At 40.3% G+C, this 23825-nt stretch overlaps 1 protein-coding gene across 3 annotated transcripts in view; it reads right to left on the reverse strand.

The window, feature by feature from the left end:
* Positions 1 to 23825, reverse strand: part of LOC126480722 (protein spire) — a 797250-nt gene that overhangs the window by 12957 nt on the left and 760468 nt on the right. For all 3 annotated transcript variants that reach the window (XM_050103982.1, XM_050103983.1, XM_050103984.1), the window contains 3 exons: positions 22522 to 22790; positions 22173 to 22310; positions 6983 to 7084 (listed from right to left, as the gene is read on the reverse strand). In XM_050103982.1, the coding sequence (XP_049959939.1) occupies positions 6983 to 7084; positions 22173 to 22310; positions 22522 to 22790 (509 nt within the window). The remainder of the gene's footprint in view (positions 1 to 6982; positions 7085 to 22172; positions 22311 to 22521; positions 22791 to 23825) is intronic.

Consider the following 23825-nt stretch of genomic DNA (forward strand, 5'->3'; position numbering starts at 1 on the left):
AGCTGTCATTGCTCAGCCAAGTGGTTGAAAAAACAGTTTCAGTGGAGGACCAAGCCTAAAGTATCCTGTGGGGACATGAAGGGACAAAGGAGGCAAGTCATGCCTCAGTACCACCTGCTGCCACTGGTTGGGAAGGTATACCTTGCCACTTGTTCCAAATGGTTCAAATGCCTCTGAGCACTATGGGACTTAACACATATGGTCATCAGTCCCCTAGAACTTAGAACTACTTAAACCTAACTAACCTAAGGACAGCACACAACACCCAGCCATCACGAGGCAGAGAAAATCCCTGACCACGCTGGGAATCGAACCCGGGAACCCGGGCGTGGGAAGCGAGAACGCTACCGCACGACCACAAGATGCGGGCACTGGTTCCAAATCAGGGGTCACTGGAGGCAGGAGAGTCCAGATCCATAGGGGCTACCAGGAACACTGCCTTGGATACAGAGGTGGAATGTGGGGTCTGGCGGCATGGGGTCCATCACCATCTCCCTTTTTTTGGGAGGACTACTTATTGTCCTTAGACGATTTAGAATTCTGTGAGGACTTGTCTATCACAGAATCTGGGACAGATGAGGAACATTAAGTCCTACAACCTCCAACTCCTTCGGCTACTGGCTAGCATTTGGTTGCAGATCAGAAGAGTCATTAAAAATAAGTCCTGAGGGACCCCTTCCTAGTAAGGGTGCTAGCAGAGGTTGTTGCTTCTCCAGTTGGGGCTGGGGACTAACATCCCTGGTGGACAGGGAATCTACACTCTAGGGAGGATGTGGGGAAACAGCAGGAGGAGGACCCTGAGCCACCAGGGGAGCAGGTGCCGTAAGGTGACCCTGAGGGCCATATATATAGAAGAGACAGAGGGTGTAGCACAGTCACTGAAGAGGACTGGCATATGTGTAGGATACAGGCGATCATTTTTTTTTTTCTTGGAATCTTGATATGTGAGGCGGTGAAGGGACTTGTATTTCAAGATTTTCTTTTCACATTTGAAAATGATGCAGTCTGGTGAACAAGGGAAATTGTGCTCCCCACGGTTGACACAAATGGAGGGAGGGGCACAAGGAGGGTTTACGTGCAACTGAAGGCCTCAATTCCTATAGACAGAGCTGGTATTGCAATGTGAAGACATGTCTCCAAATCTTACACATTTGTAGTACTGCGTGGGAGGAAGAGTATACAGTTTGACATCACAAAGACACACCATCACCTTCACCTTCTCAGGGAATGAGTCACCTTTAAAGGCTAAGACGAAGGCTCCAGTATCCACTCTGTTGTCTTTTAGTCCCCGAAGCACAATGACAAAATGCACACGTCGTCTATGGAAAATGATACCTTTTAATATATTGAGACTTTTATGTGCACCTATAATGACATCATCATCCTGCTTGTTGGAGGTGAGCAGCACCCACAACAAAGGGGCAGAAGCCATTTAAAGTAGAACAGAGCCACTTTTCATTTTTGAAATTTCTGTTACTACCCCAAATGTGTCCTCAACATTCAATAAAGAACAAAGGCTTTATAGTCAAAGAGGAATTCCCATGTGTCCTAGAACATACCAAGTACTGGGGGGAGTATTTTTCACCTTGTCTCTGAGCCCTAAGTTCATTCCATGTAGTAGCCAGGGGAAGGAACATTTTGGAGGCATACCTCTCCGCAGTATAATAAGTCTTGCTTCAGAAGAGACTGTGTGACCACCAGCAGAAGAAAGTCTAATTTGCTTTGTGTACAAATTTTCAGCCATGGTACCACCCCATTCTGAATAGGGGCTCTCCCCATGGATGCCTCCCAGCCACAGCAATAGTTAATGGTCAGTAAACCATTGCCGGAGCCCCATGTGCCCAGCCTTGGTGGGCATGTACTTCTTGACTTATGTGGGGAGTTTCCAGCTCAAACACCAACAGTGCAGTCTCTGCGTGTTCAGGGGGCTATCACCACGCAGGTACTTTGAGACCCCCTCCACCCAACAGAATGGCTGTTTTGCTGGTTTTTGGGCACAGAAACCATTGCAAGATAGAATGGTGCAAAGACAGAAAGGCACATAGGTGGAATATACGCCACGTCGAATGACTTTCCCTGCATGATCTGTACTTCTGTAAAATTTAGAAAGGAAGTAGCAAGTCAAACCCAACAAGTGGGCCGTATAATTAATAATGAAAAGTTGTAGAAGGCTGGAAGGTAAGAAAATGAATGCACTAGATCAACCAGATCCAAGCACAATCAGGACAAAGAAGACCATCCAATGGAAAAAATAAAAAAATAGTAGATAGATTTGCAGCACATAGTGAGAAGTAGTGCTGCAAGAGCTGGGAACCCATGGTGTCCAATCACATGTTCACAAATGATATGTTTATTCAGATTTTACAACAATGTGGAAAGAAGTTATGGTTCTACTAATGCTGTGTTCTAAAGCAGCCAGTTATCGGGAGACCTGGAGTTTGATGTGGATTCTGAACCCTGCTGCAACTTGGCGATTTTCATATCAACAGACACTGCCAGAGTTAAAGAGGTTGTAAGTGGCAGATAAAAATCCTAGGATTTACCAAGAGCTTTGGGCTTGCAGCCTGGCACTTAACCACCCAGCCTTGAAAAAGTTTTTCTTTGAAACTGTTTCCCCTATTTTGAGCCACTTATGATTATAAAAGACTTCTAATGGAAAGAAAAACAACATGAATGAGAATATGACCAAATCATACCACAGTCTTATAGCCATAAGCACAAAAATAATAAAACCCATTATATTGACATATGATCATATATATGGCATTAGCAGATATTAAATGTCAGCAAAATATACACTGAAAACAATTACACAAAACTGCATCCATGGTACTTCATGTGGTGAATGGAACTATGGGTTGAGGGCAGCTTTAGTCTAGGACTGACTTCTAAAGCTGAACTTTCTGTCTGAAGTAATAGGAAAGTCACCCAGAAAGTCAGGTCAGGGGAGACTTGCCAGACAGGATGAGAAGGAAAGACTGAGTGTTGGAGACTGTGCTGGATGAGATTTGAAAACCTGAAAGCTTACAGGGTAAATACGCAAGACAGAGATTACTATTAAAACACTGTGCATGAGTTAATAAGAGTGAAAAGCTAAGTGCATTGTATGTAACAGAGGTAAGAGGGGGGATGATAAAAAATAGACAGGTCAGAAAATGAAACTGAAATGTAGTGAAGAAAGGAGTAGTTGCTGTGAAGAAATTCTGAGACAGGAGGAATTAACATAAATTAAGGCCAGGTGGTTGATGAGAACCAAAAAAATGTTTTTGTGCTAGTTTCCAGCTACAGAGATCTGAGAAACTATTGTGTGGCATGCGTGTGGTGAAATACACGACAATCATGACCTCGGTGCGTAAGTACAGCATGCTCAGCAACAGGATTTGTGTGTTAACTGTGTACACACACTGCCTAGGCCCATCCATCCTGACTAATAACTGGGTGGTAATCATGCCAATGTAAGAGGCCGAACAGTGTTTACATAACAGCTGGTATATAGGGTAGGGGGAGGGGAGGGGTGCAGAAGGAGCATATTGCAGAGCTTGGGAGGGCAATGAAAACAATTTTAAGTGTGGTGGGCATTGTCATATGATCATACATATGGCATTAGCAGATATTTAGTCCCAGCACAATATATACTGAAAACAAACCTAGAATAACTATGGCTGCTACCCCTGTGACCATCCCCACTGCAAGACTTGCCCTATGCACACTCCTACCACCACCTATTCCACCCCTGTAACTGGTAAAACATATACCTTCAAAGGGAGAGCTACCTGTGAAATGAAATATCATATGCCACAAATTATGTACATGCTGTTCAGCCTTTTACATTGGCATGACTACCACCCAGTTATGAGTCTGGATGGGTAGGGTTGGCGGACAGTGAGTGCTGCTGGGGAGCATGCAGGGACTAGGTGGAGAAAGGGTAGGGTGGCTAGGTGCAGTCGACAGGTTAGATGGAGAGTGGGGAGACATGCGGGGGAGGGGGGAGGTAACGGAAGAGAAGACAAGTAAAAAGTGTGTGGGTTGAAGAGAGGGCTGTGTAGTACTGGAATGGGAACAGGGAAGGGGCTGAAGGTTGAAGACAATGACTAATGAAGGTTGAGGCCAGGAGAGTTACAAGAACAAAGGAAATATTGCAGGGAGAGTTCCCACTTGCGCAATTCAGGAAAAGCTGGTATTGGTGGGAAGGAGCCATATGGCACAGGCTGTGAAGCAGTCATTGAGATGAGGGATATCGTGTTTGGCAGCGTGTTCAGCAACAGGGTGGTCCACTTGTTTTTTGGCCACAGTTTGTTGGTGGCCATTCATATGGACAGACAGCTTGTTGGTTGCCATGCCTACATAGAATGCAGCACAGTGGTTGCAGCTTAGCTTGTAAATCACATGACTGGTTTCACAGGTAGCCCTGACTTTGATGGGATAGGTGATGTTAGTGACCGGTCTGGAGTAGGTGGTGGTAGGAGGATGCATGGGACAGGTCTTGCATCTAGGTCTATTACAGGGGTATGAGCCATGAGGTAAGGGATTGGGAGCAGGGGTTGTGTAAGAATGGATGAGTATATTGTGTAGGTTCGTTGGATGGCGGAATACCACGGTAGGAGGGGTGGGAAAGATAGTGGGCAGGATATTTCTCATTTCAGGGCACGATGAGAGGTTATCGAAACCCTGGCGGAGAATGTAATTCAGTTGCTCCAGTCCTGGATGGTACTGAGTTAGATGGGAATGGTCCTCTGTGGCCGGACTATGGGACTTTGGGAGGCGGTGGGAGACTGGAAAGATAAGGCACGGGAGATTTGTTTTTGTACAAGGATGGGAGGATAATTATGGTCAGTGAAGGCTTCAGTGAGACCCTCGGTACATTTAGAGAGGAACTGGTCATCACTGCAGATGCGAAGACCACGGGTGGCTAGGCTGTATGGAAGGGACTTCTTGGTATGGAATGGGTGGCGGCTGTCAAAGTGGAGGAATTGCTGCTGGTTAGTAGGTTTGATATGGACAGAGGTAGTGATGTAGCCCTCTTTGTCGAGTAGGGCCAGGTGAAGTGAATGGGTGAGAAGCTGTTGAGTTTCTGGAGGAATATGGATAGCGTGTCCTCACCCTTGATCCAGATTGCACAGATGTCATCAGCGAATATAAACCAGATGACGGGGTTTAGGATTCTGGGTGGTTTAGGAAAGACTCCTCTAGATGGCCGATGAATAGGTTGGCATAGGATGGTGCCATGCGGGTGCTCATAGCCACACCTTGAGTTTTTTTGTAGGTAATGCCTTCAGAGGCGAAGTAATTGTGGGTGAGGATACAGTTGGTCATGGCAACCAGGAAAGAGGTGGTTGGCTTGGGATCCATCGAGTGTGGGAAAGGTAGTGTTCAATAGGGATAAGGCCATGAGCATTAGGGATTTTAGTGTAAAGGGAGGTCGTATCAATAGTGATGAGCAGTTCATTTTGTGGTAAAGGGACAAGAACTATGGAGAGTCAGTGGAGGAAATGGTCGGTATCTTTTATGTAAGAGGGTAGGTTCCGGGTAATACACTGAAGGTGTTGGCCTACAAGAGCAGAAATTTTCTCTGTGGAGCACAGTAACTGGATCGTCCTAGTTGGTTGAGTTTATGGATTTTAGGAAGCATGTAGCAGATAGGACTGTGAGGAATGGTAGAGGTGAGGAGAGAGATGGACTGTGGGGAGAGCTTCTGGGATAGGATTTGAGGAGAGACGAAGATCCTGCTGGATTTCCAGTATAGCTGGCTGTCGCCCTTCCTTCCATAATGACCTCCATCTGTGCAGAGTGAGCCAGTCCTTACCCCTCACTGACATATTCCCACAAAACTTTATCAACCACCTCACAATACCTCCTCTCCATCTGTAAAATTCTCCTGCTATGCAATCCCAAATTCCTAGATCCCACAAAACGCACTGAAACTCTTGCCCTCCACGAAATAGAGCAACATGCACAATGCCATCTCAAAAAAACACTCAACCCTGCTCACTTCCTATTCCCACCTTGGAGTACCGCTGTCCACCATTTCTACAACAATCTCCAAACCTCCCCCATGTCCCCTGACAAACCCTGACTCACAGACCTACAAACATTTATTCCACCCTCCAAAATTTCTTCCCACCACCACAGAGAATCCAGAATCCTTTCTCCACCTCATCCCTGCATGCTCCCCAGCAGCTCTCACTGTCCCCCACTCCTACCCTGCTATTCCTCCCCCTCCCCACCCCAGACTACTGCTTGCCACCACCCAGTTGCCTCTCCCATCATGCACTGCTGCTGCTGCTGCTTGTAGTGTGGCTTCAGCTGCCACAGACTGGTGCGTGTGTGCGTGCTCGTGCAACAACTATCCTTTTCATAATGCTGTTACATTCCATCCTGGATTTTCTATTGTTGAAGTAACAAAACTATGTTGCTGTTGTCTTCCGTCTGTGAACACTGATTTGAAGCAGCTCTCCACACTACTCTACTGTGTGCAACAGTTTTCATCTCTGTTATAACTACTGCAAACTGCACTTATTTAAAACTGCTTAATGTCTTCATATCTAGGTCTCGCTCTACAAGCTCTACAAGTTCTGTCACTCCCCCCCCCCCCCCCCCCAAATACGCACACTTACCTGCATTACCAGGGCAAGTCCAAGCAAGTGTCCTATGAACTGATAATGTCACATAATAAAGTTGCAACAAATTTCTTTTTTCCCCCAATTCAGTTACTATCTCTTTATTAGTTATTCAGTCTACTCAATCTTCAGCATTCTTCTATAGCACAACATTTCAAAACCTTCTATTCTCTGCTTCTTGCGCAAACTTTACTATGTATGCCAATAGAAGTCTGCATTTATGCAATGGAACAGGATCATTTACAGATTACGTGGAAAACAATATGGATGATACACAATTTGTTCACTTCACTTCATAGCAGTGCTCCAAAATTATCTGTCAATTACTATTACAAAATTAAACACATTCATGTTTTTCTCCTTACCTTTGAGTAACATTTGGCACACACTGTTCTCTTGCACAGTTTGCACAACTGGCCCCAGGGACCAAAGATTCCAAATCTTGTTTTCAGGCAAAGGAAGCACACCTAGAAAGAAAATAACATCTCAAATAAGCAGAACAAATTTTAAGTACATGGAGCTTAATACTAATTTGAAGTGCAGTTCAAGTCCTATCTCAAGAGCCAATTTACGATCAACTTGGGAAAGTAGATTTGTTTTTTAGTGTTTCACTACACCTTCTGTTTAACAGTGTTTCTTCAGATGCGCTACTTGTTTTACAGTTTTATAATAATGTCAGAGCATCAGATACTTGAGGAAAAACCCACACCACAGAAGCAATATTCTTTATAAAAATTTTCTGTTTGCAAGAAATTTGATGTAAAGGCAGTATATACAGAGGGAATGAAATGAATACATTTCCATACCAGTATCTGTCAAGGTTTCAGAGTAACTGGAAAGAGGACCAACTGAAGCTCTTATTTCAGTTCAATGTGTAGTCTTTTACTGTTCTTTAAATGAGTGTCCTTGATTTAGGCTGTTTCTGAGGACATTTGTTGTTGCTGAAGAGTGTCACAAGCCCCAGGGGGATTAGTCCAGCCTTGAAAGAGCCAAATAGAGATTCTTCTATGACGTATCAACTACTCAAGCTCCTGCCTTATATCACAAACCATTGACTGGAATTATCTTCAGTGATCACATTTAATGTAATGGTTAAATCCATATCTATATAAATCAAAGGGGAGTACTACATGCCTCTTTGACTCTACATACTAAGTACCCACACCAATCATTGATACTGCATCCATACATGGCTGTACTTAGTTGCCAAATATGGCTCTTGTATCAGCTGTTTTCAAAACCTGAAACTTGACATGTTGATCAAATCTGTCATTGGTGGAGAGAGTGGCTTTGGCATTTGCTTACATTAAGAGGCTTTAACACTCATGTGAACTACTACTACTACAGCAAATATACAAATGCAACTGTCACATCAACAAATTCTGCATATTCAAATCTTAAAGGATTATGATTATGACTATTTTGAAGAACACAGCTAAGCATAAACAGAGAGAATATGAACAAAGAACATTTTCAGATTTTCTTTACAAGATAAGTCTTGTGACAATGAATTTAACTAAGTTCCACATTAGGAAGCTAATCAATCAGTTACATTCATTAATTGTGAAGTAACTGTATTTTGATATGGCACTTGCAATTAATAATAAATACAATGCCTGACAAAAAAGTGAAGCACCTGGATGACATGGTTTGATGTCAATTTAACTTTGTACACTTACACATCATCGGTGAGTGTGTCCAGCAGAGTGCATTAATGTTGTTAATGTTTAGTGTTGTAACCATGTCTGGTAGGGTATATAAGGGGTATGAACAGCATCAGACACTGACTGAACACCGTAACGTACACTGAGATGCCTTGTACTTGGGTGAAGCAGCGTTACGAGCATCTGACAGTTTGAAAGGGGTCGCATTGTGGGTCTCTAATTTTCCAGCTCTTTGAATCATGCAATATACATATTTGTGGGGCATTCAGAGAGACAGTGGCCCAATGTTGGGCTGCCTGGGAGCATGAGAGCAGGTATACTTGTGAAGGTCCAGTCAATCACATCTGACCACCACAAGAGGATGTTGCTGTATTGTGCATCAGGCACATTGCATCCCATTTACGTTGGTGCCTGCCATCCAAGAACATGTAATGGATCCTCTGTGACATTCTGTATTGTCTCGCACTGTTGCTTAGAGACTAGCAGCAGATGGATTGGAGAATTACCATCTCATGCGTAAGCTGGAGTTAACACCACAACACAGACAGCTGTGTTTGGAATGGTGTCATGCATGAGAAGCATGGACTGTTGATGGATAGTATCCCATTATGTTGGGTAACGAATGGTAGTTCTGCACTATTCTGGACAACCACTATCAGCAAGTACGGTGGCAACATCGGGAGAGGACTCATTTTTGCAATGGTTTGGAGAGACACGCAGCAATGTTAATCCTCATGGCATGGTGTGGGAAACCATCGTGTATGACTAATGGTTACAGCTAGTAATGATTGAAGGAAATCTGATGGCACAGTAGTATGTTACAGACACAGGATGTCCTAATATGTTACTTCTCATGAAACAGTATCTTAGTGTCTTTTTCAAAAGAACAATGATAATCCATACATGCCATTTCTCTATGAAATATCTGCATGATGTTGGGGTACTCCCAGTGCCAAGAAGATCACCTGATCTGTCCCTGATAGAACATGCATGAGACCAGCTCGGATGTCAACCATTTCAGAGTGCAAGTAACAGGATATTAAGGACCAGTTGCAACACTTGTGTGCCAGCTTGCCTCAGGAGAGGAAATAACAGTTTTATGACACTCTTCCTAGTTTAATCAGTGCTCAGGCAAGGGGGGAGGGTGGGGGGAAGGGTGCATCATCATACTGGTAAGTGGGTTCATAATGCCAAGTTCTTTGTATATTTGACTCGGTTTTGTAATCACTGAAATAACATAACATATCCTCTCAATAAGTGAGGTTTTATGCTGTTTCCTCCTCCCCTTCTGGGTGCTTCACTTTTTTGTTAGGCACTGTAAATGAATTAGTTGTGCCAGCAGCAGGAATGTAAAAAGAATACATTATAACCATATTATTTTCACTAACTATATTATCTTGGACCATGGCTTGTTAATTTCAGTTCCCATTACAAAATACACTGATGAAAAAAAACATCACAACACCAAAATATAATTAATGTAGACTAATGAAATTCCAGGAATACATTTGTCTAGGTGACATATTTAAGTGAGCAACATTGCTAGATCACAGGTTAATGTAAGCATGAGATGAGCCATTGCAAATTTGAAATGCTGGCACATTAATAACTGGTGTCACCAACAAAATGTTGAAAACAAGCATGCAAACATGCATTCATTCAATTGCACAGATACTGGATATCAGTTTGTAGGATGGAGTCCCACACCTGTTGCACATGGGTTGTCAACAAAGCTGTTTTTGGACAACCCTGGAGTAGTCGGCATCCAATGATGTTCCACATGTGCAGACAGATCTGGTGATCAGGCAGGCCAAAGCAACATGTCAACAAACTGTAGAGCAAGTTGGGTTAAAACAGTGATATGTAGGTGAGCCTTATCCTGTTGGAAAATATCCCCTAGAATGCTCTTTACAAATGGGAGCACAACAGTTTGAATCACCAGACTGACAAAGATTTGCAGCCAGGGTGTATGGGATAATCACAATAGTGCTCCTGCTGCCACATGTAATCGCACCACAGACCATAACTCCAGGTTTAGGTCCAGTGCATCTAGCACACAGACAAGATGATTGCAGGCCCTAAATTGGCCTCCTCTTAACTAACACATGGGAATCTCTGGTACCAAGGCACAACAAGCTTCCATCAGAAAATACAACCAACCTCCACCCTAACCTCCAATGACCTCACACTTTACAACACTGAAGTTGCAAATGGTGGTGGTTTTGGATCAGTGGATTTCATGCTACAGCATCCGATTTGGAGCTGTCTTTGACGTAACAGTTTGTTGTGTGTCTGTGGAGCCAACTATTGCTCAAACTGCTGCTGCAGATTCAATACAATGCACCAGAGCCAGACACCAAACACATTGGTCTTCCCTGTCGGTAGTGCCACATGGCCATCTGGACTTGTGACTCTATATATCCTCGTGAACACTATTGAAGCAGTCATGTACAGTGGATACCCCTGCCACATAAGGAACATCCAGCTTCTCATAGCCCTAGTACATGACCTCATCCAAACTCAGTGAGGTACTGATAATGCCATCTTTGTTACCTTAAAGGTGTTTTTGACAAGCATCAACAAACCATGTCCAGTCTCAAAGGCAAATAATGCTCATGACCATTACAGTGTGTATTTAAAGCAATTCTGATTTGTATATTCATAGTGACACTACTATCGCCACTCTTGTATGTGACTGGTGTGAAATTTGAAGAGAGATCATCTTTCAGATGGAAGCGGCCTACCAACATCTGCTTATGTTGCGCAACTCTTTTCCTTCTTCCACTGGTGTATTATCGTACAACAATATTTTTTCCATCACAAATTATGATTAAATAACAGAAATAACAATACGTCCATTATATTAATGAAACTCTCAAGGCCATTTTTCATTGACTTTAGGTATTACTCTGAGACACACAGAACATTGTAAAGTGGGCTGTTACTGGAGTGCTTTAGTGCTTTCAGTACCACGCACTGTACAAGTGTGGAGTGGCTCTCAAGACTCCTCAGTAACATCTCCCACATGGTATCAGTCTGGTGGTAGCAGGACACAGCTCACAGATATTCTTGTGTGACCTCTCAGTATTTGTTGCAGTACTCCACATAAAATGTAGTGGTGTTGTGCCTCTCATGAAGCCTAGAAGTGAATTCTTTCACACTATAGGGGTCTCTCCCCTAGCATCATGAATAATTTCCTGTGGGCTTGTCTTTATGTCCGATTGACTAGATCAAATTCTATGTATCATCAATTCAATTACTGGGTAAAAAGTAACCATGTTACTGGCCTGACCGCAGCACTAGGAAGGGGATGGTGGTGGATGCATCACCCGGCCACATTTTCCCATGGGTAAGATCGCCAGTACTCATTTGAGAGCAGGTTGAGTGGACCTGGGGCCATCCTGGAGGGAATGCCATGGTCAAATTGGCACTATAAAAATTTTCATGATTTTTAATAACAATTTTCATGCAGGCAAGTCACAGCAGTCTGCAGATAAAATCGTGAATTGTCTTTGAGAATCCACACACAAATCATTTAGGTATTTACACTAAATGTGATTAGGGGATATATTGAACATTTACACTGACAGTTTCCCCTTAGCCTTGGACATTCAACAATTTTCATTATTTTTCCTGCTATGCACACTGAATGTGAACCAAAAGTAAATGTGTAACAGCTGAATACCATGGCAAGTTATAAAAATTTTAGGAATTTGAGTATGCGACTACAAAAACAAATATAGGGTACTCTTCTTGAGAACACACATAAATGACAAATATCTACCATAACATATGAAAATACTTAAACCACCCCCACAAAATGTAATAAAATTAGCTCTAATTTCTGTAGCCCAAAATCCACACATAGTTAAATCACAATCACATGATACTTTCCAGTACAATTTTAGCAACATTTTTGCCTCAAATCTGTGAAGAACACACATCGTAGTACAAAGGTATCAAAACAAATTACAGTAACGCATAGAAAAAGTAATGAATTGCATAATTATTAACTCTTATTGGCATGCACAGATGAAATGGAAATTACATTTTTTTCACTGTTTTCAACACAAAAAGTGTCTCTTTGTACCCACAATGTCTCATAGAATTTTCTTCACACAAAGGTCAATTACATATTTCAACTTGTGTATTTCATTCATCTGTCACTTACATTCAGCATAAAAATACCTCATTCATAACATTGCACTACATATTACTCTGAACTACAACACTGTTTCCTTACTAAACTGAATTAATCTCCCTTTCACGAAGTATGGCATTAACCCATTGGCTGCTGCAAACATACCTTCTAGATGCTGAACTGAGCACTGTGTCATTATCATCTAATGCATCTACCTGCAGTAAGTTGCCTGTATTTGGGCTTCTACCTGAGTGGCATATCATGGCCTGTGCTTCCGCAATGTCTCCTTGTCACCACCGAGATGAACACTTTTGTAAGTGTAAAAATTGGTTTCAGACTTTGAAGCTTCTCTGTGAATTTTTGGTTGTTACAAAGTCTCAGAGACATAAAGATCGCTTATCCTTCAATAATTTCTGATCTCATTTTGGTAGCCCACTTCAAGAGTTACTGTCACTTGCAGATTCTTTGAATGTGGAAGAACTATCAATACCTCCTTTCGAAACTTAAGACTGTAGTGTTACACCTGCTGATGCAGAATGCTTAAGACTGTTGCATCCAGAATCTGCGGAGGAGTTATCACTTATGTCAAATCGAATAGTTCATCGGAACTATCACTCTTCATTATCTTCTCTTGATTACTTCCTCAATGCAACCATGACACCCCGTCATTTTCTTTGCAGAACATGATGAGGAGGAAAATACTATGATTCCGATCCTGAAGAACAGTTGTATGTAAAGCAAAGTAGAATACAGCAAAATGTAATCACAACAGACAAATTATCTTAACACAATTTAGTGGCTAAAATTGTGAAGATATACTGAGATATGAAGTGGATATAATGAAACTTAAACTCATCAATAGCACTAAGTACCTGAGTGGTGATGCATCTATACTTGTCTTCAGCATTCAGTAGTTGGAAAGGAGGCCTGAGATAACTTTTCAGTAACACTGAAGGAAAACTTAGAAGCTGCACTTAACCTCGTCGTAGCACCTAAGGAGTGGAGGAGCACGACATATCAACTTATCAAAAGCAATTAGGTATGAAATATTTCTTAATTTCACTGTATGTAATTTTATCACTTCTCTTCTGCCTTCCGATAAATTTTTGAACCATATATTCTCTTTTATGTCTTTGGTTATCTTCACAAGAATGGTGTACTACTACAGGTCATAACTTCCCTCAGTAATCACAAGACTTATGCAGCCCTATCACATTCCCTCAGCACATATTCCAGTGGCCAATTTCTCCAAGGGATTCTCAAATCTCAACTGAATATTTCATGGTGCATGTTGCCAAAGCCTACCAATTTATCTCAATGACTTGTCAACAAACTGCTGTTCCTCTTAATCACCTTCCTTTGCACTAACAACTCATTAAACTGTATCATATACAGTGACGCTGCTTTTCTTTAACAGCTGTGGTTACCTTCAACACCAAGCTCCACCACTTCCAATAATTCATCATTAATCAAAACTTCTAGCATCATAAAACTTTGCTGGTTCATATGGATTACTCCTGCAAAACCTCCCATTATATTCATTCTCCTCTCTTCTGCACATATACTCCAATACTCCCATCCTGGCTTTACCATTTCAATCAATTTTGGAAGCTGACTGCAGGTGGTGTTTTCTTTCTAAACTATCACAGCCAGAGTTTCTCACAACATTTTACTACCAAAAAGAACATCACATATTTACACAATTGGGATTAACATACTCTTACCCACTAGTAATCCAGCTGAATCAGTCCATGTTCTTGTACCTATCATTTTTCTCACAATCAAAATCATAGCACCAACATTTCACATTATCATTATTTCTCTATCATTTTACTCAGTTCTCAACACTTTCTATGAATACAAAAATTTAAAACTTCCAGTACTGTACTGATCTCAATCTCTTATTCTTATTGTCATGCATAAAATTTTTCAGCCTTTAGTCAGTTCTGGAGACAGCTCCTTGCCTCAGTGACTCCGTCTACATCTGACTTTACATTTTGCGTTGAATTGGTCATTTGTATGTCAATACATTTCTTTTCTCCTGTTCCATGAAGTGTTATGAATTGACCACTGCAGTCATTACTATCGACAATGTTTCATAGTTCATCACATCCTCCTTGCAGTTCATGACATGACATTTGAGTATATCTTATTTGGACCATATAATCAATGTGGCCTTAGTGTATGTAAGCATATAAAATTTATTGATTTCACACGTAAAAATACCTGTCTATGCATGATAAAATGCCTCCTCACAGTAGGTCACAAGTTTTGATCAGACATCCTGCAGTCTGGATGATATGCATGAATGGCTAAATTTGACACTCAAGTAGCTACGGCCTGCCTTGAGTATACTTCATACTGTCTATCAAAGATTAAGTTTTAATGGTGTTTATACCGAAATGCTGTATATGTTCTCAAGAATTTCTCCTTAAAATGTAAGTATATTGTTCAATTGCTACATAAAACTGTACACCATGCACCTTTCTTGCTGTCTATTGCTTTCTGAATTATCAACATCTTTTACTCCTCAGTGATTACTTCCACTCAGTAATGTGCCTCACAATCTTTGAGGAACAATATCTGGTTCACATTTCTGCTACATCTGTACTTTGGCAATGAAATTTCTGTTGCTGGCAAGCCTAGGGAGTTTGTCTTATCTAAGGGCTACTGTTACTTTCATTTACAATTTATTACTGTGATCTCCCATTATATCTGTTCAATCACCTGTTCTTGCACAATATTAATCTGTGCACAGGCTTTATCAAAATTCATGTGTATCCATAGCAATTTCTCTCCGACTCTCACTTTTAGTTCTCGTGATGATGCACACTCTTTTCAGCTGCTGAGATTTGTTCACTTGCTCATTGCAGGTTTTCATTTGTACTGGTTATTTCTTGCATGAAAATATAAATCTCATCATCTATTACTTCTTGTGTTTCTTTCTGCACTTTCCCAAATTTACTACAAGTTTCTGCCTTGAAATCTTTCATATCTTTGGTAGAATATTTTCACATCTCTCTAAGATCTAGGAACTGGTTAGTTTTATTTGAGCATTAATGTAATCTTCTCAGAAGTAATGTTGAATGTTTACCTTATAAGACTTATCTTCTCAGTAAATATTTGGGTTATCAGTTGACAAAGGTTTGGGCAGTCACGTACTTTCATAATGTTTTTCCATTTTATTTCTAATCCTGTAATTTGTTCATCTGTTTCCCCTTCATTCGCATTAACTCCTGTAGGGAATACTATCTCCCTATCTTTCATTGCTGAATTCATATTTACAATTCTCACTGGAACCCACATTAATTTTTGTTCTACACCACAAAATAGTGAACTACATGCAATTTTTATTCTGTTGCTTTTTTCAAGCAATTCAGTAAAAGAAACATTCCCTAATTTCATGATGAAATCATGATGAAACAATATCAGAATTACATGCACAACCCACCAACGAACAACATGGCCTCATGCAATCCACCCGTAAGTTTATTGCCAACAGCTTGCTGAGTCAATCTGTTAATCTGTTAGCTGATGTTTATTTCAAACAAAATTTGTGGCAATCCAGAAAATGGACATATAATATCACATTGGGCAAATTGAGCTATGGCCATTCATGCTACATGCTACAAGGGTGGTTTGAAAAGTTCTCGAAATCACCACAAAAGGTCAGCACTAGCACAAAGAGTTTTTCCAAGTTACATTCACTGAACTGTTGGCTGTAAAAAAGGTGGCATGTCAGTGGTCTTGGAAGACAGCTGTGGCAGTGACGTGGCTCTGCTGTTCCCACATAGTGATTAGATTTGAGCAGTGATTAAGTAGTTCCTAATGAAAGGTATGGAAGCAAATGACATTCATGCCAATTTCCAGAATGCGCTTGGAGGGGGGGGACTGCTTCTTCATATTCGTTGCCAAGTGGACAAATGAATTTAAATTTGGTTGGGAGAGATTTGATGATGATTCGTGCAGTAGTCAGGCAAGATGTGTTACTACTACAGAAATCATTGCAAAATTGCACAAAATGGTCATGGAGGATCGCCAATTGAAAGTGCGTGAAATTGTGGAGGCTTGCCAGACGTGATTTGAAATGGTATATCACATTTTAACTGAAGAATTAGAAATGAAAGAATTAGAAATGAAAGAATTATCTGCAAGATGGGTGCCGTGACTCTTGATACTGGATTAAAAATGTGCTGTCGTCATGGCAAAAATTACACGAACTAAGGTACGAGTTGTTACCACACCTGCCTTATTTACCTGATGTGGCTCTGTTAAACTTCCATCTGCTCCCAAAACTGAAAATTTTTCTTGGTGGACAAAGATTCACTTCAAACAAAGAATTGACAGCCAGAGGTGATAACTATTTTGCAGGCCTGGAGGAAACTCATTTTTGAGATGGGATCAAGGCACTAGAACATCGTTGGACCATGTCCATTAATCTACAAGGAGACTACATTGAAAAATAAAAAAAGTTTCAGTCATTTAAGTACTTTTTCCTATCCCGTTCTGAGGACTTTTCAAACCACCCTCGTATTATGGGGATGTCCTTACAAATTGGATTCCACTTTGTAACCTCCAGTTATGTGGTGATGCATTAGTTAAACACCAAGTTTGGGAAGTTAACTGTATTTATTAACTGTGAAATAATAGCATTTGAGTGAAGTATATGTAATTAGTAATAAATAAATATTGTAGTGCACAAGCTGCGGGAATGTAAATGTATCACATTACAATTATTTTATTTCCAATAAGTATATTGTTTTGGAACCATGGTTAGTCAATTTCATTTACTGCCTACAAAAACCAATTATGAAAGAGTATTGTTCCATTACACACTAAAATTAAAACATGAAAACAATAATACACCCGTTTGTTAATGAATATTGCAGGGTCCTATTTCCTAGCTTTTAATTATTACACCGAGACAAATGGTACATGGGTTGTTACTGGAGTGATTGAGCACAATTTGTTACCAGGTGCAGCACAGTGGTGAGCTGACATCGTGAGGCTCTTGTGACATCGTCTCCCAGGTGGCTGTTGCAACTGCAGTGATGGAGGCTGCGGCGTCTGGGTAGAACTGAACATGTGGCTGCCAGCTATTATTGCTTAATCACAAAAGCAAGGTCTTGTACAACCTCCCAGCCTCCCAGAAAATGTTGGTGGACCTCACCTCAGTCATAGCAGCAAAGTGTGCCATGAAACCTACTGTTCTGCAAAATCAGCTATGGGTTTCCCGATACCTCTCTCTCTCTCTCTCTCTCTCTGTCTCTCTCTCTCTGTGTGTGTGTGTGTGTGTGTGTGTGTGTGTGTGTGTGTGTGTGTGTGTGTGTGTAGGGGGGCACAAGATAGTTCCTCTCTGAAAGCATTCCTGTGTTACACTGGGTAAAGTAAAGTTCCCACAAAGGCATTCCCATACTACACTGGTTAACATTTCGTTTCTCCAGTATCTGAATGCTCAGCATCCTTCCATGTTACCAATTTGCCAGTTATATTCAACAAATGCCTTTACTGTGCAAATATTATTCCACTGCAGTCCAACTACATGCTTTGGTTTGGGGTGGTGGTCTTCAGTGGCAAAGCTTTCCTGCCTTTAACCCAAAAATATTACTATCTTTAAAAGAGAACAATCCTACCAAACTAGCTTCGGATACCAATGATTTCACATCTTCTATGTACACGACACACTGATCCTGCTAAATAACACCACACACATATGTGTTGATATATACCATAATTCAGTTACTTGTTGTCTGCAGTATACCTCAAATGGATTTGTCGTTTGTGCTTCTCCTTAATTTATATTCACTTGTGGTATAGAGGGGGCAAAATATAACACTGATACAAAACACCCATCACAAGAAATACTGGAAAACACTACTTTGATGTTCCATTCAGTTGCTGTCATATGTCAGCACATGCATTATCTCCCACGTGCTCTGTCCATGGGTACTTCAATGTGTCATTATGTTTGAGTGAGTGAGAAGAGCAGATGCTTTAGTCACCAACTGGATGCAACAAAAAATTAGATTCATGATAAAACAGTATGTTTTTCATTGTCAATTCACGCAAAATGTGTGGAACTATTTGTGCAAGAGTTCCAGACTGGAAGTGTTTTGTGGAAATCTACAGTAAAGTGCCATTATGTATCAGAAATTTTCCATCAGTACTTTGAAGAACCATTGCATAACCTCAAGACTGTTGTTCAGCACATTATGTCTGGTGTCGGCATCGTAACATGAGTGTCTACGAACTGTTAATGCTAACTACAATGTTCTGAAACTGTGTAATCCGTATGTTGATCAACTCACAAAAGACAAATGACTGTATGGATATTTTCAACATGATGGAGAAACAGCACACACCACCTTGACAAACTTGTCAAGCATGTATGAGGTGTTTGGTGAGGATAGGACAATCAGCAGGGGCCATAGAATCTCTCCACTTGTGACTTTTACCTGTGGGGCAAACTGAACAGCCAAGTGTTTTCAAATAATCCTCACACACCAGAAACACTATTTTTGCTATCCCTTGGGAAGAGCTGGTATATGTCTCTCACACAGTCAGACAGATCAAGCACAGTGCTGCATCAACATCGACTGTGTTCATTTACAGGTTATTCTGCGATGTTCATTAACACTTAAGGGTCAACCTTGTGTCAGTCTTATAATTTTCTTGGGACAGTTTTATATTTTTCAGCCTGTAATTTCACTGTAATACTACCTAATCCCACAGTACATACAAAACAAAAGTGAAAGGAAAGTACTTATTCTGTATTCTGTATCATTAAAGGAATCAACATGGCTTTCTCAAAAACAAGAGTCTGTAAAACTCTGCTGTCTATGTTTGTTCACAGGATCCTGTGTATTGTACACACAGAAACTGAAGTAGATGCTTTTTTTGTTCGGAACTCAGAATTCATTCAGTGCAGTTCTGCACTTCTATTTAGTGAACAAAATATGAGCTAACTGTATATCAGACCTAATTTGTGATTAGATTCACGGCTTCCTAGATCATATTCAACTAGTCATCCTCAAAGTATGGCATGTATGTTTTTCTACTCGGTATAATTAACTGATGGCTCAGGACAACTATGTTAATTACTATACTGTTCCTGATAAACAATGAATGTTTTCCTGTGATAATATGATTTTAAATATGTTTTCCAGTCAGCCATCTTATGACAACCCCTAATTTTAGATACTTTCTAAACAATCCCAACCAACAAAGACAGCATTACTGTTGCCCAAATATTGCATATGACATTTGCAAAACAAGGTTGTTCAGACAGCAAAGTGTGAGGTTTCAGAGGCATCCCCCTGTTGTCATTGTTGTCAGTTGTGTAAGTAACCAATTATCAATATTTTCTGGAGATATCGATAACTGAATTATGAGGAGCTACAATAAAATACTTTGCTTTAGGTTGTTTAAATCCATAGCAAATAGAAATCAAATTGAAAATCTAAAATGAAGATTCTTCCCCTCTGTAAACAATAGTTAATAAGTAACTTGTTGAATTTAAGTATAGTCACGCATCTAATGAAGATGAGATGCTTTGCAATGCCAACATCTTATATGACTGATAAACCTCTGGCAAAAATTCGTAACTCCGTGGAAACTGACTGAGTGTTGCAATATTAGAAAGGTCTTAATAGAAAACATCTACCACATTTTGCATAAAATATAGTGTACGACAAAGTTTTGTGCGAAATACATGCAGCACCTGTCAACAACTGATCAAATACACACTGAACTGAAATTTTAAAGTCTTTGTTTAAGCAAATTAATGTCTGTGTAACATTAAATAATGCAAGATGAACCATGGGTTCATCATTACATGCCAGAGGTAATGGAGCACTTCAAAGAGTGGGTGAAAATGAGGTTAAAATGCACCGGTGCAATGATTCTACCAGTAAGGAAGAGTCACAGCTGCTGTTTTCTGGGATTCTTGTAGCATGGTGGTGGTGGTGGTGGTGGTGGTGGTGGTGGTGGTGGTTGTTAGTGTTTAACGTCCCGTCGACAACGAGGTCATTAGAGACGGAGCGCAAGCTCGGGTTAGGGAAGGATTGGGAAGGAAATCGGCCGTGCCCTTTCAAAGGAACCATCCCGGCATTTGCCTGAAACGATTTAGGGAAATCACGGAAAACCTAAACCAGGATGGCCGGAGACGGGATTGAACCGTCGTCCTCCCGAATGCGAGTCCAGTGTGCTAACCACTGTGTGTAGCATGGTGCTCAGGGGCTGTGTCCACATGGGAAAACCATCACCAGAGACTATCACAATTAATTACAGAACAAATTAAAATATGCTATTTACACTACATAAAACTGCATCTTGCAGAAACAAAGAGATTGCTCTTCTATTACAAAAACATATTCCCAAACATGCCTTTTAGCAGAGTTGCAAAACTACATGACCTTCACCTCAAGGTGCTTCTAAATCTGTATTATTCACCAGATTTGGCTCCTAGTGATTATTTTTTGTTTACCAGGCCTAAAGGAATATCTGGATACACTAAGATTCACTTCAAGTGATAAGCCTGGAGTTGCACGTGTTTTGCACAGCTAGACGAATGTTATCTTACTGCGTGTATTAAAAATTTTGATTCATTAGAGTAACTGTACTGATTTACTATATGACTATGCTGAAAAACATTCTCCTTAAATTGTGTACTTTCTTTGTCAGACTAAACTATTTTTTAATGTATCACACTTTTACAGTTCTGGCACTTTATTTTTATATTCCTTGTGCTCTGAACTCATATTTCAACATCATTTTAATGTATTCACTAATTTTTTCACTTTGTCTCATTTTTTTATGCTCATATGTCAATAAGAATGCATTTAGTTCAGAAATATGTTTAGTACATTAAAATAATAATTTTGCTGCACTTGCTTATAAGCAAAATTTTACCAAGTGACAGATAGGATTAATTTATGTCTTTACTGTAGAGACATGTTCTTTGATGACTAAATTGTTCATGCTTCTGCAACTACCAGGTTGGAAGTTGCATTAGCCATAAGATACATTGCTACTGAAAGTGGCCGGCAAAGTATTGAGACCGGTAAGTAACAAATCTCTGACTATAAAAAAAAAAATCATGAAAGGACTAACTGATAACTTTGTTTTGTTGCCTATAGCTTCATGTATAGTAAATATTCATCATGTCATCTCTCTTCAGTAACCGTCACATCACACACGAGTCTTCCCATCTCATGATGTACTTTTCTTTCATAACCATGTGCCTGTTCTGCACAAGAACGCTTCAAAGAACCAATAAATAAATGAATGAATAAATAAACAAATAAAAAATAAAAAATCAATAAAACAAAAATTTTATTAGAAAGTTTCCTTAAAAACTAGGCTTTCAGGATCTTATCTCAGAAATTGAGAATGATTATTGTCTACACTTTTGACAATATTATTGTGTTTTAGTTATTACTGTAAATACAGTATTACAATGTATTTAAATTAAATCACAAAAAACAGATTGGAATGATAACCAAAATATGTTACAAGTACAGAAGGAGCAAGTGGGAATACTATGTAGTCAGTGATGTTGCTGCAATGTCGTATATATACTCATCTAAGTCACAGATTTCATCTCCTAATTTGACACACACACACACACACACACACACACACACACACACACACACACACACACACACACACACACACACACAACTTGAATAATGTTTTGTCTGACTTCCTTTTTTAAAATAAAGCTCATTACATTATATTACAAATCACCTTTCGTTTCTCTACATCCTCTTTCACATGCCCCTCTACTGGTAGACTTTCCAATTCTGCTTTAGTAAGCACACTCCGTATGTGGACAATTTCCTCCAGTGTGAGAGAGAGGCACTCCATGGCTTGCTGCCAGTTTTTCTGCAAAAGTAAGAAGAACTGCTGTCATCCCAACAATAAGCAATGTAATAAAAATTCTTAAATCCATTTTTCAGTGATGAGCTAAAGCTTTATGGTCAATGTGGATGGAGAAAAAATGCTATTTTGACAATTTGGTTTGCCACAACTCTTTCACACATTTTTGCTAATCCAGAAATACAACTAAAAACCAGCACATTTTAGCAAAACTAACCGAATGCAGCAGCTCATCTTGCAGGGAAGACCTCGACCACGACATCTCAGGAAGTGTATTTCCTAATCCCAGCATGCCTGTATCTGTACCCGCTTCTGAACTTGCTGACGATGGGGTAGGGCCCCTCGATTGTGGCCTCGAATGTGGCACTGACTGGCTACCCAGGCCAGCTTCTGCTGCCAACTGCTGTTGCTGCGGATTACACACGACGATTGTGTGCCTCCGCATTGAAGCCCGGCGACTTGGACACTGCGTTGCGAGGTCGTACGCTGTAAGATAATAAAATAGTATCAGCCTCTTTTAACTGAAATTACAATTTTTTGCTAGCCCTTCACAAATAACATCAAATAATCATCATAAAAAAACTACAGTTAACTGAATTAGTGTGATAAATTTCTCTCTTCTTTCTTGCTTCATCATTTTGGGTAAATAATCAGGCTTTCAGTTATGGAAAAAAACATCAAAAGCATAAGCTTTTTATATAAACCTCTTCCAACAAGAAATCTGAGAATTTTTTTGCCACTGCTGACTTCTTGTTAGTCCAGCAGAGAGAGAGAGAGAGAGAGAGAGAGAGAGAGAGAGAGAGAGAGAGAGAGAGAGAGAGAGAATTACGTTCCTTGATGTTGGAATGAGAGAATGGATAATGTAAGTTCTACTAGCAATCTTTGCATGTCATTGTTGGATGATCACTAAGGTGTTTGATAAGAAAACCATAATCTCCAATGGTTTGTTTCGAACTGGTTGTGCTCGACTCAGTATGCCGCAACAAACTATCTCTGCGTTTTTTTCTCTGCCACATTCCAAGCAATGATACTTCATGGCTTTCTTTGGTTTAAACACAAAGGGTTCCATTCATGTTGGTGATTATATTGGGGACCACCTTAATGAACATTTTGAGTAAGAACTGAATGGTTATACTCATGGGATTGGGTGACTGGGTGGTAGGCATGACATTATATATGACACCAAAGGACAGCCACCTTTGCAGCAATGCATAGCATCTCATTTTACAAAACTGTAGTCACCACCTGCATGGATTTTGTAGTTAGGCTTGTCCTTGCAGCACTGGAGCTGTGGGCAAATGCCTTTTAATCCAACAATTTTTATGGCAACTCACAATGTGTCACTACCATCTCTTCTGATCATCCAATACAACATTTTAAACAAAGATTTAAAAGCACAGTTCCATACAATAACAGAATCGATATTTAACATTACCATCACAGAATAATACTCTCCCATATCATAGTTTCACATTATTAATTTTGTCAGAATGATTAAAATATGTTCTTTGTATGATATCA

This window comes from Schistocerca serialis, chromosome 5 (assembly GCF_023864345.2).
Source record: "Schistocerca serialis cubense isolate TAMUIC-IGC-003099 chromosome 5, iqSchSeri2.2, whole genome shotgun sequence".
In the NCBI taxonomy this organism is placed as follows: Eukaryota; Metazoa; Arthropoda; class Insecta; order Orthoptera; family Acrididae; genus Schistocerca; species Schistocerca serialis.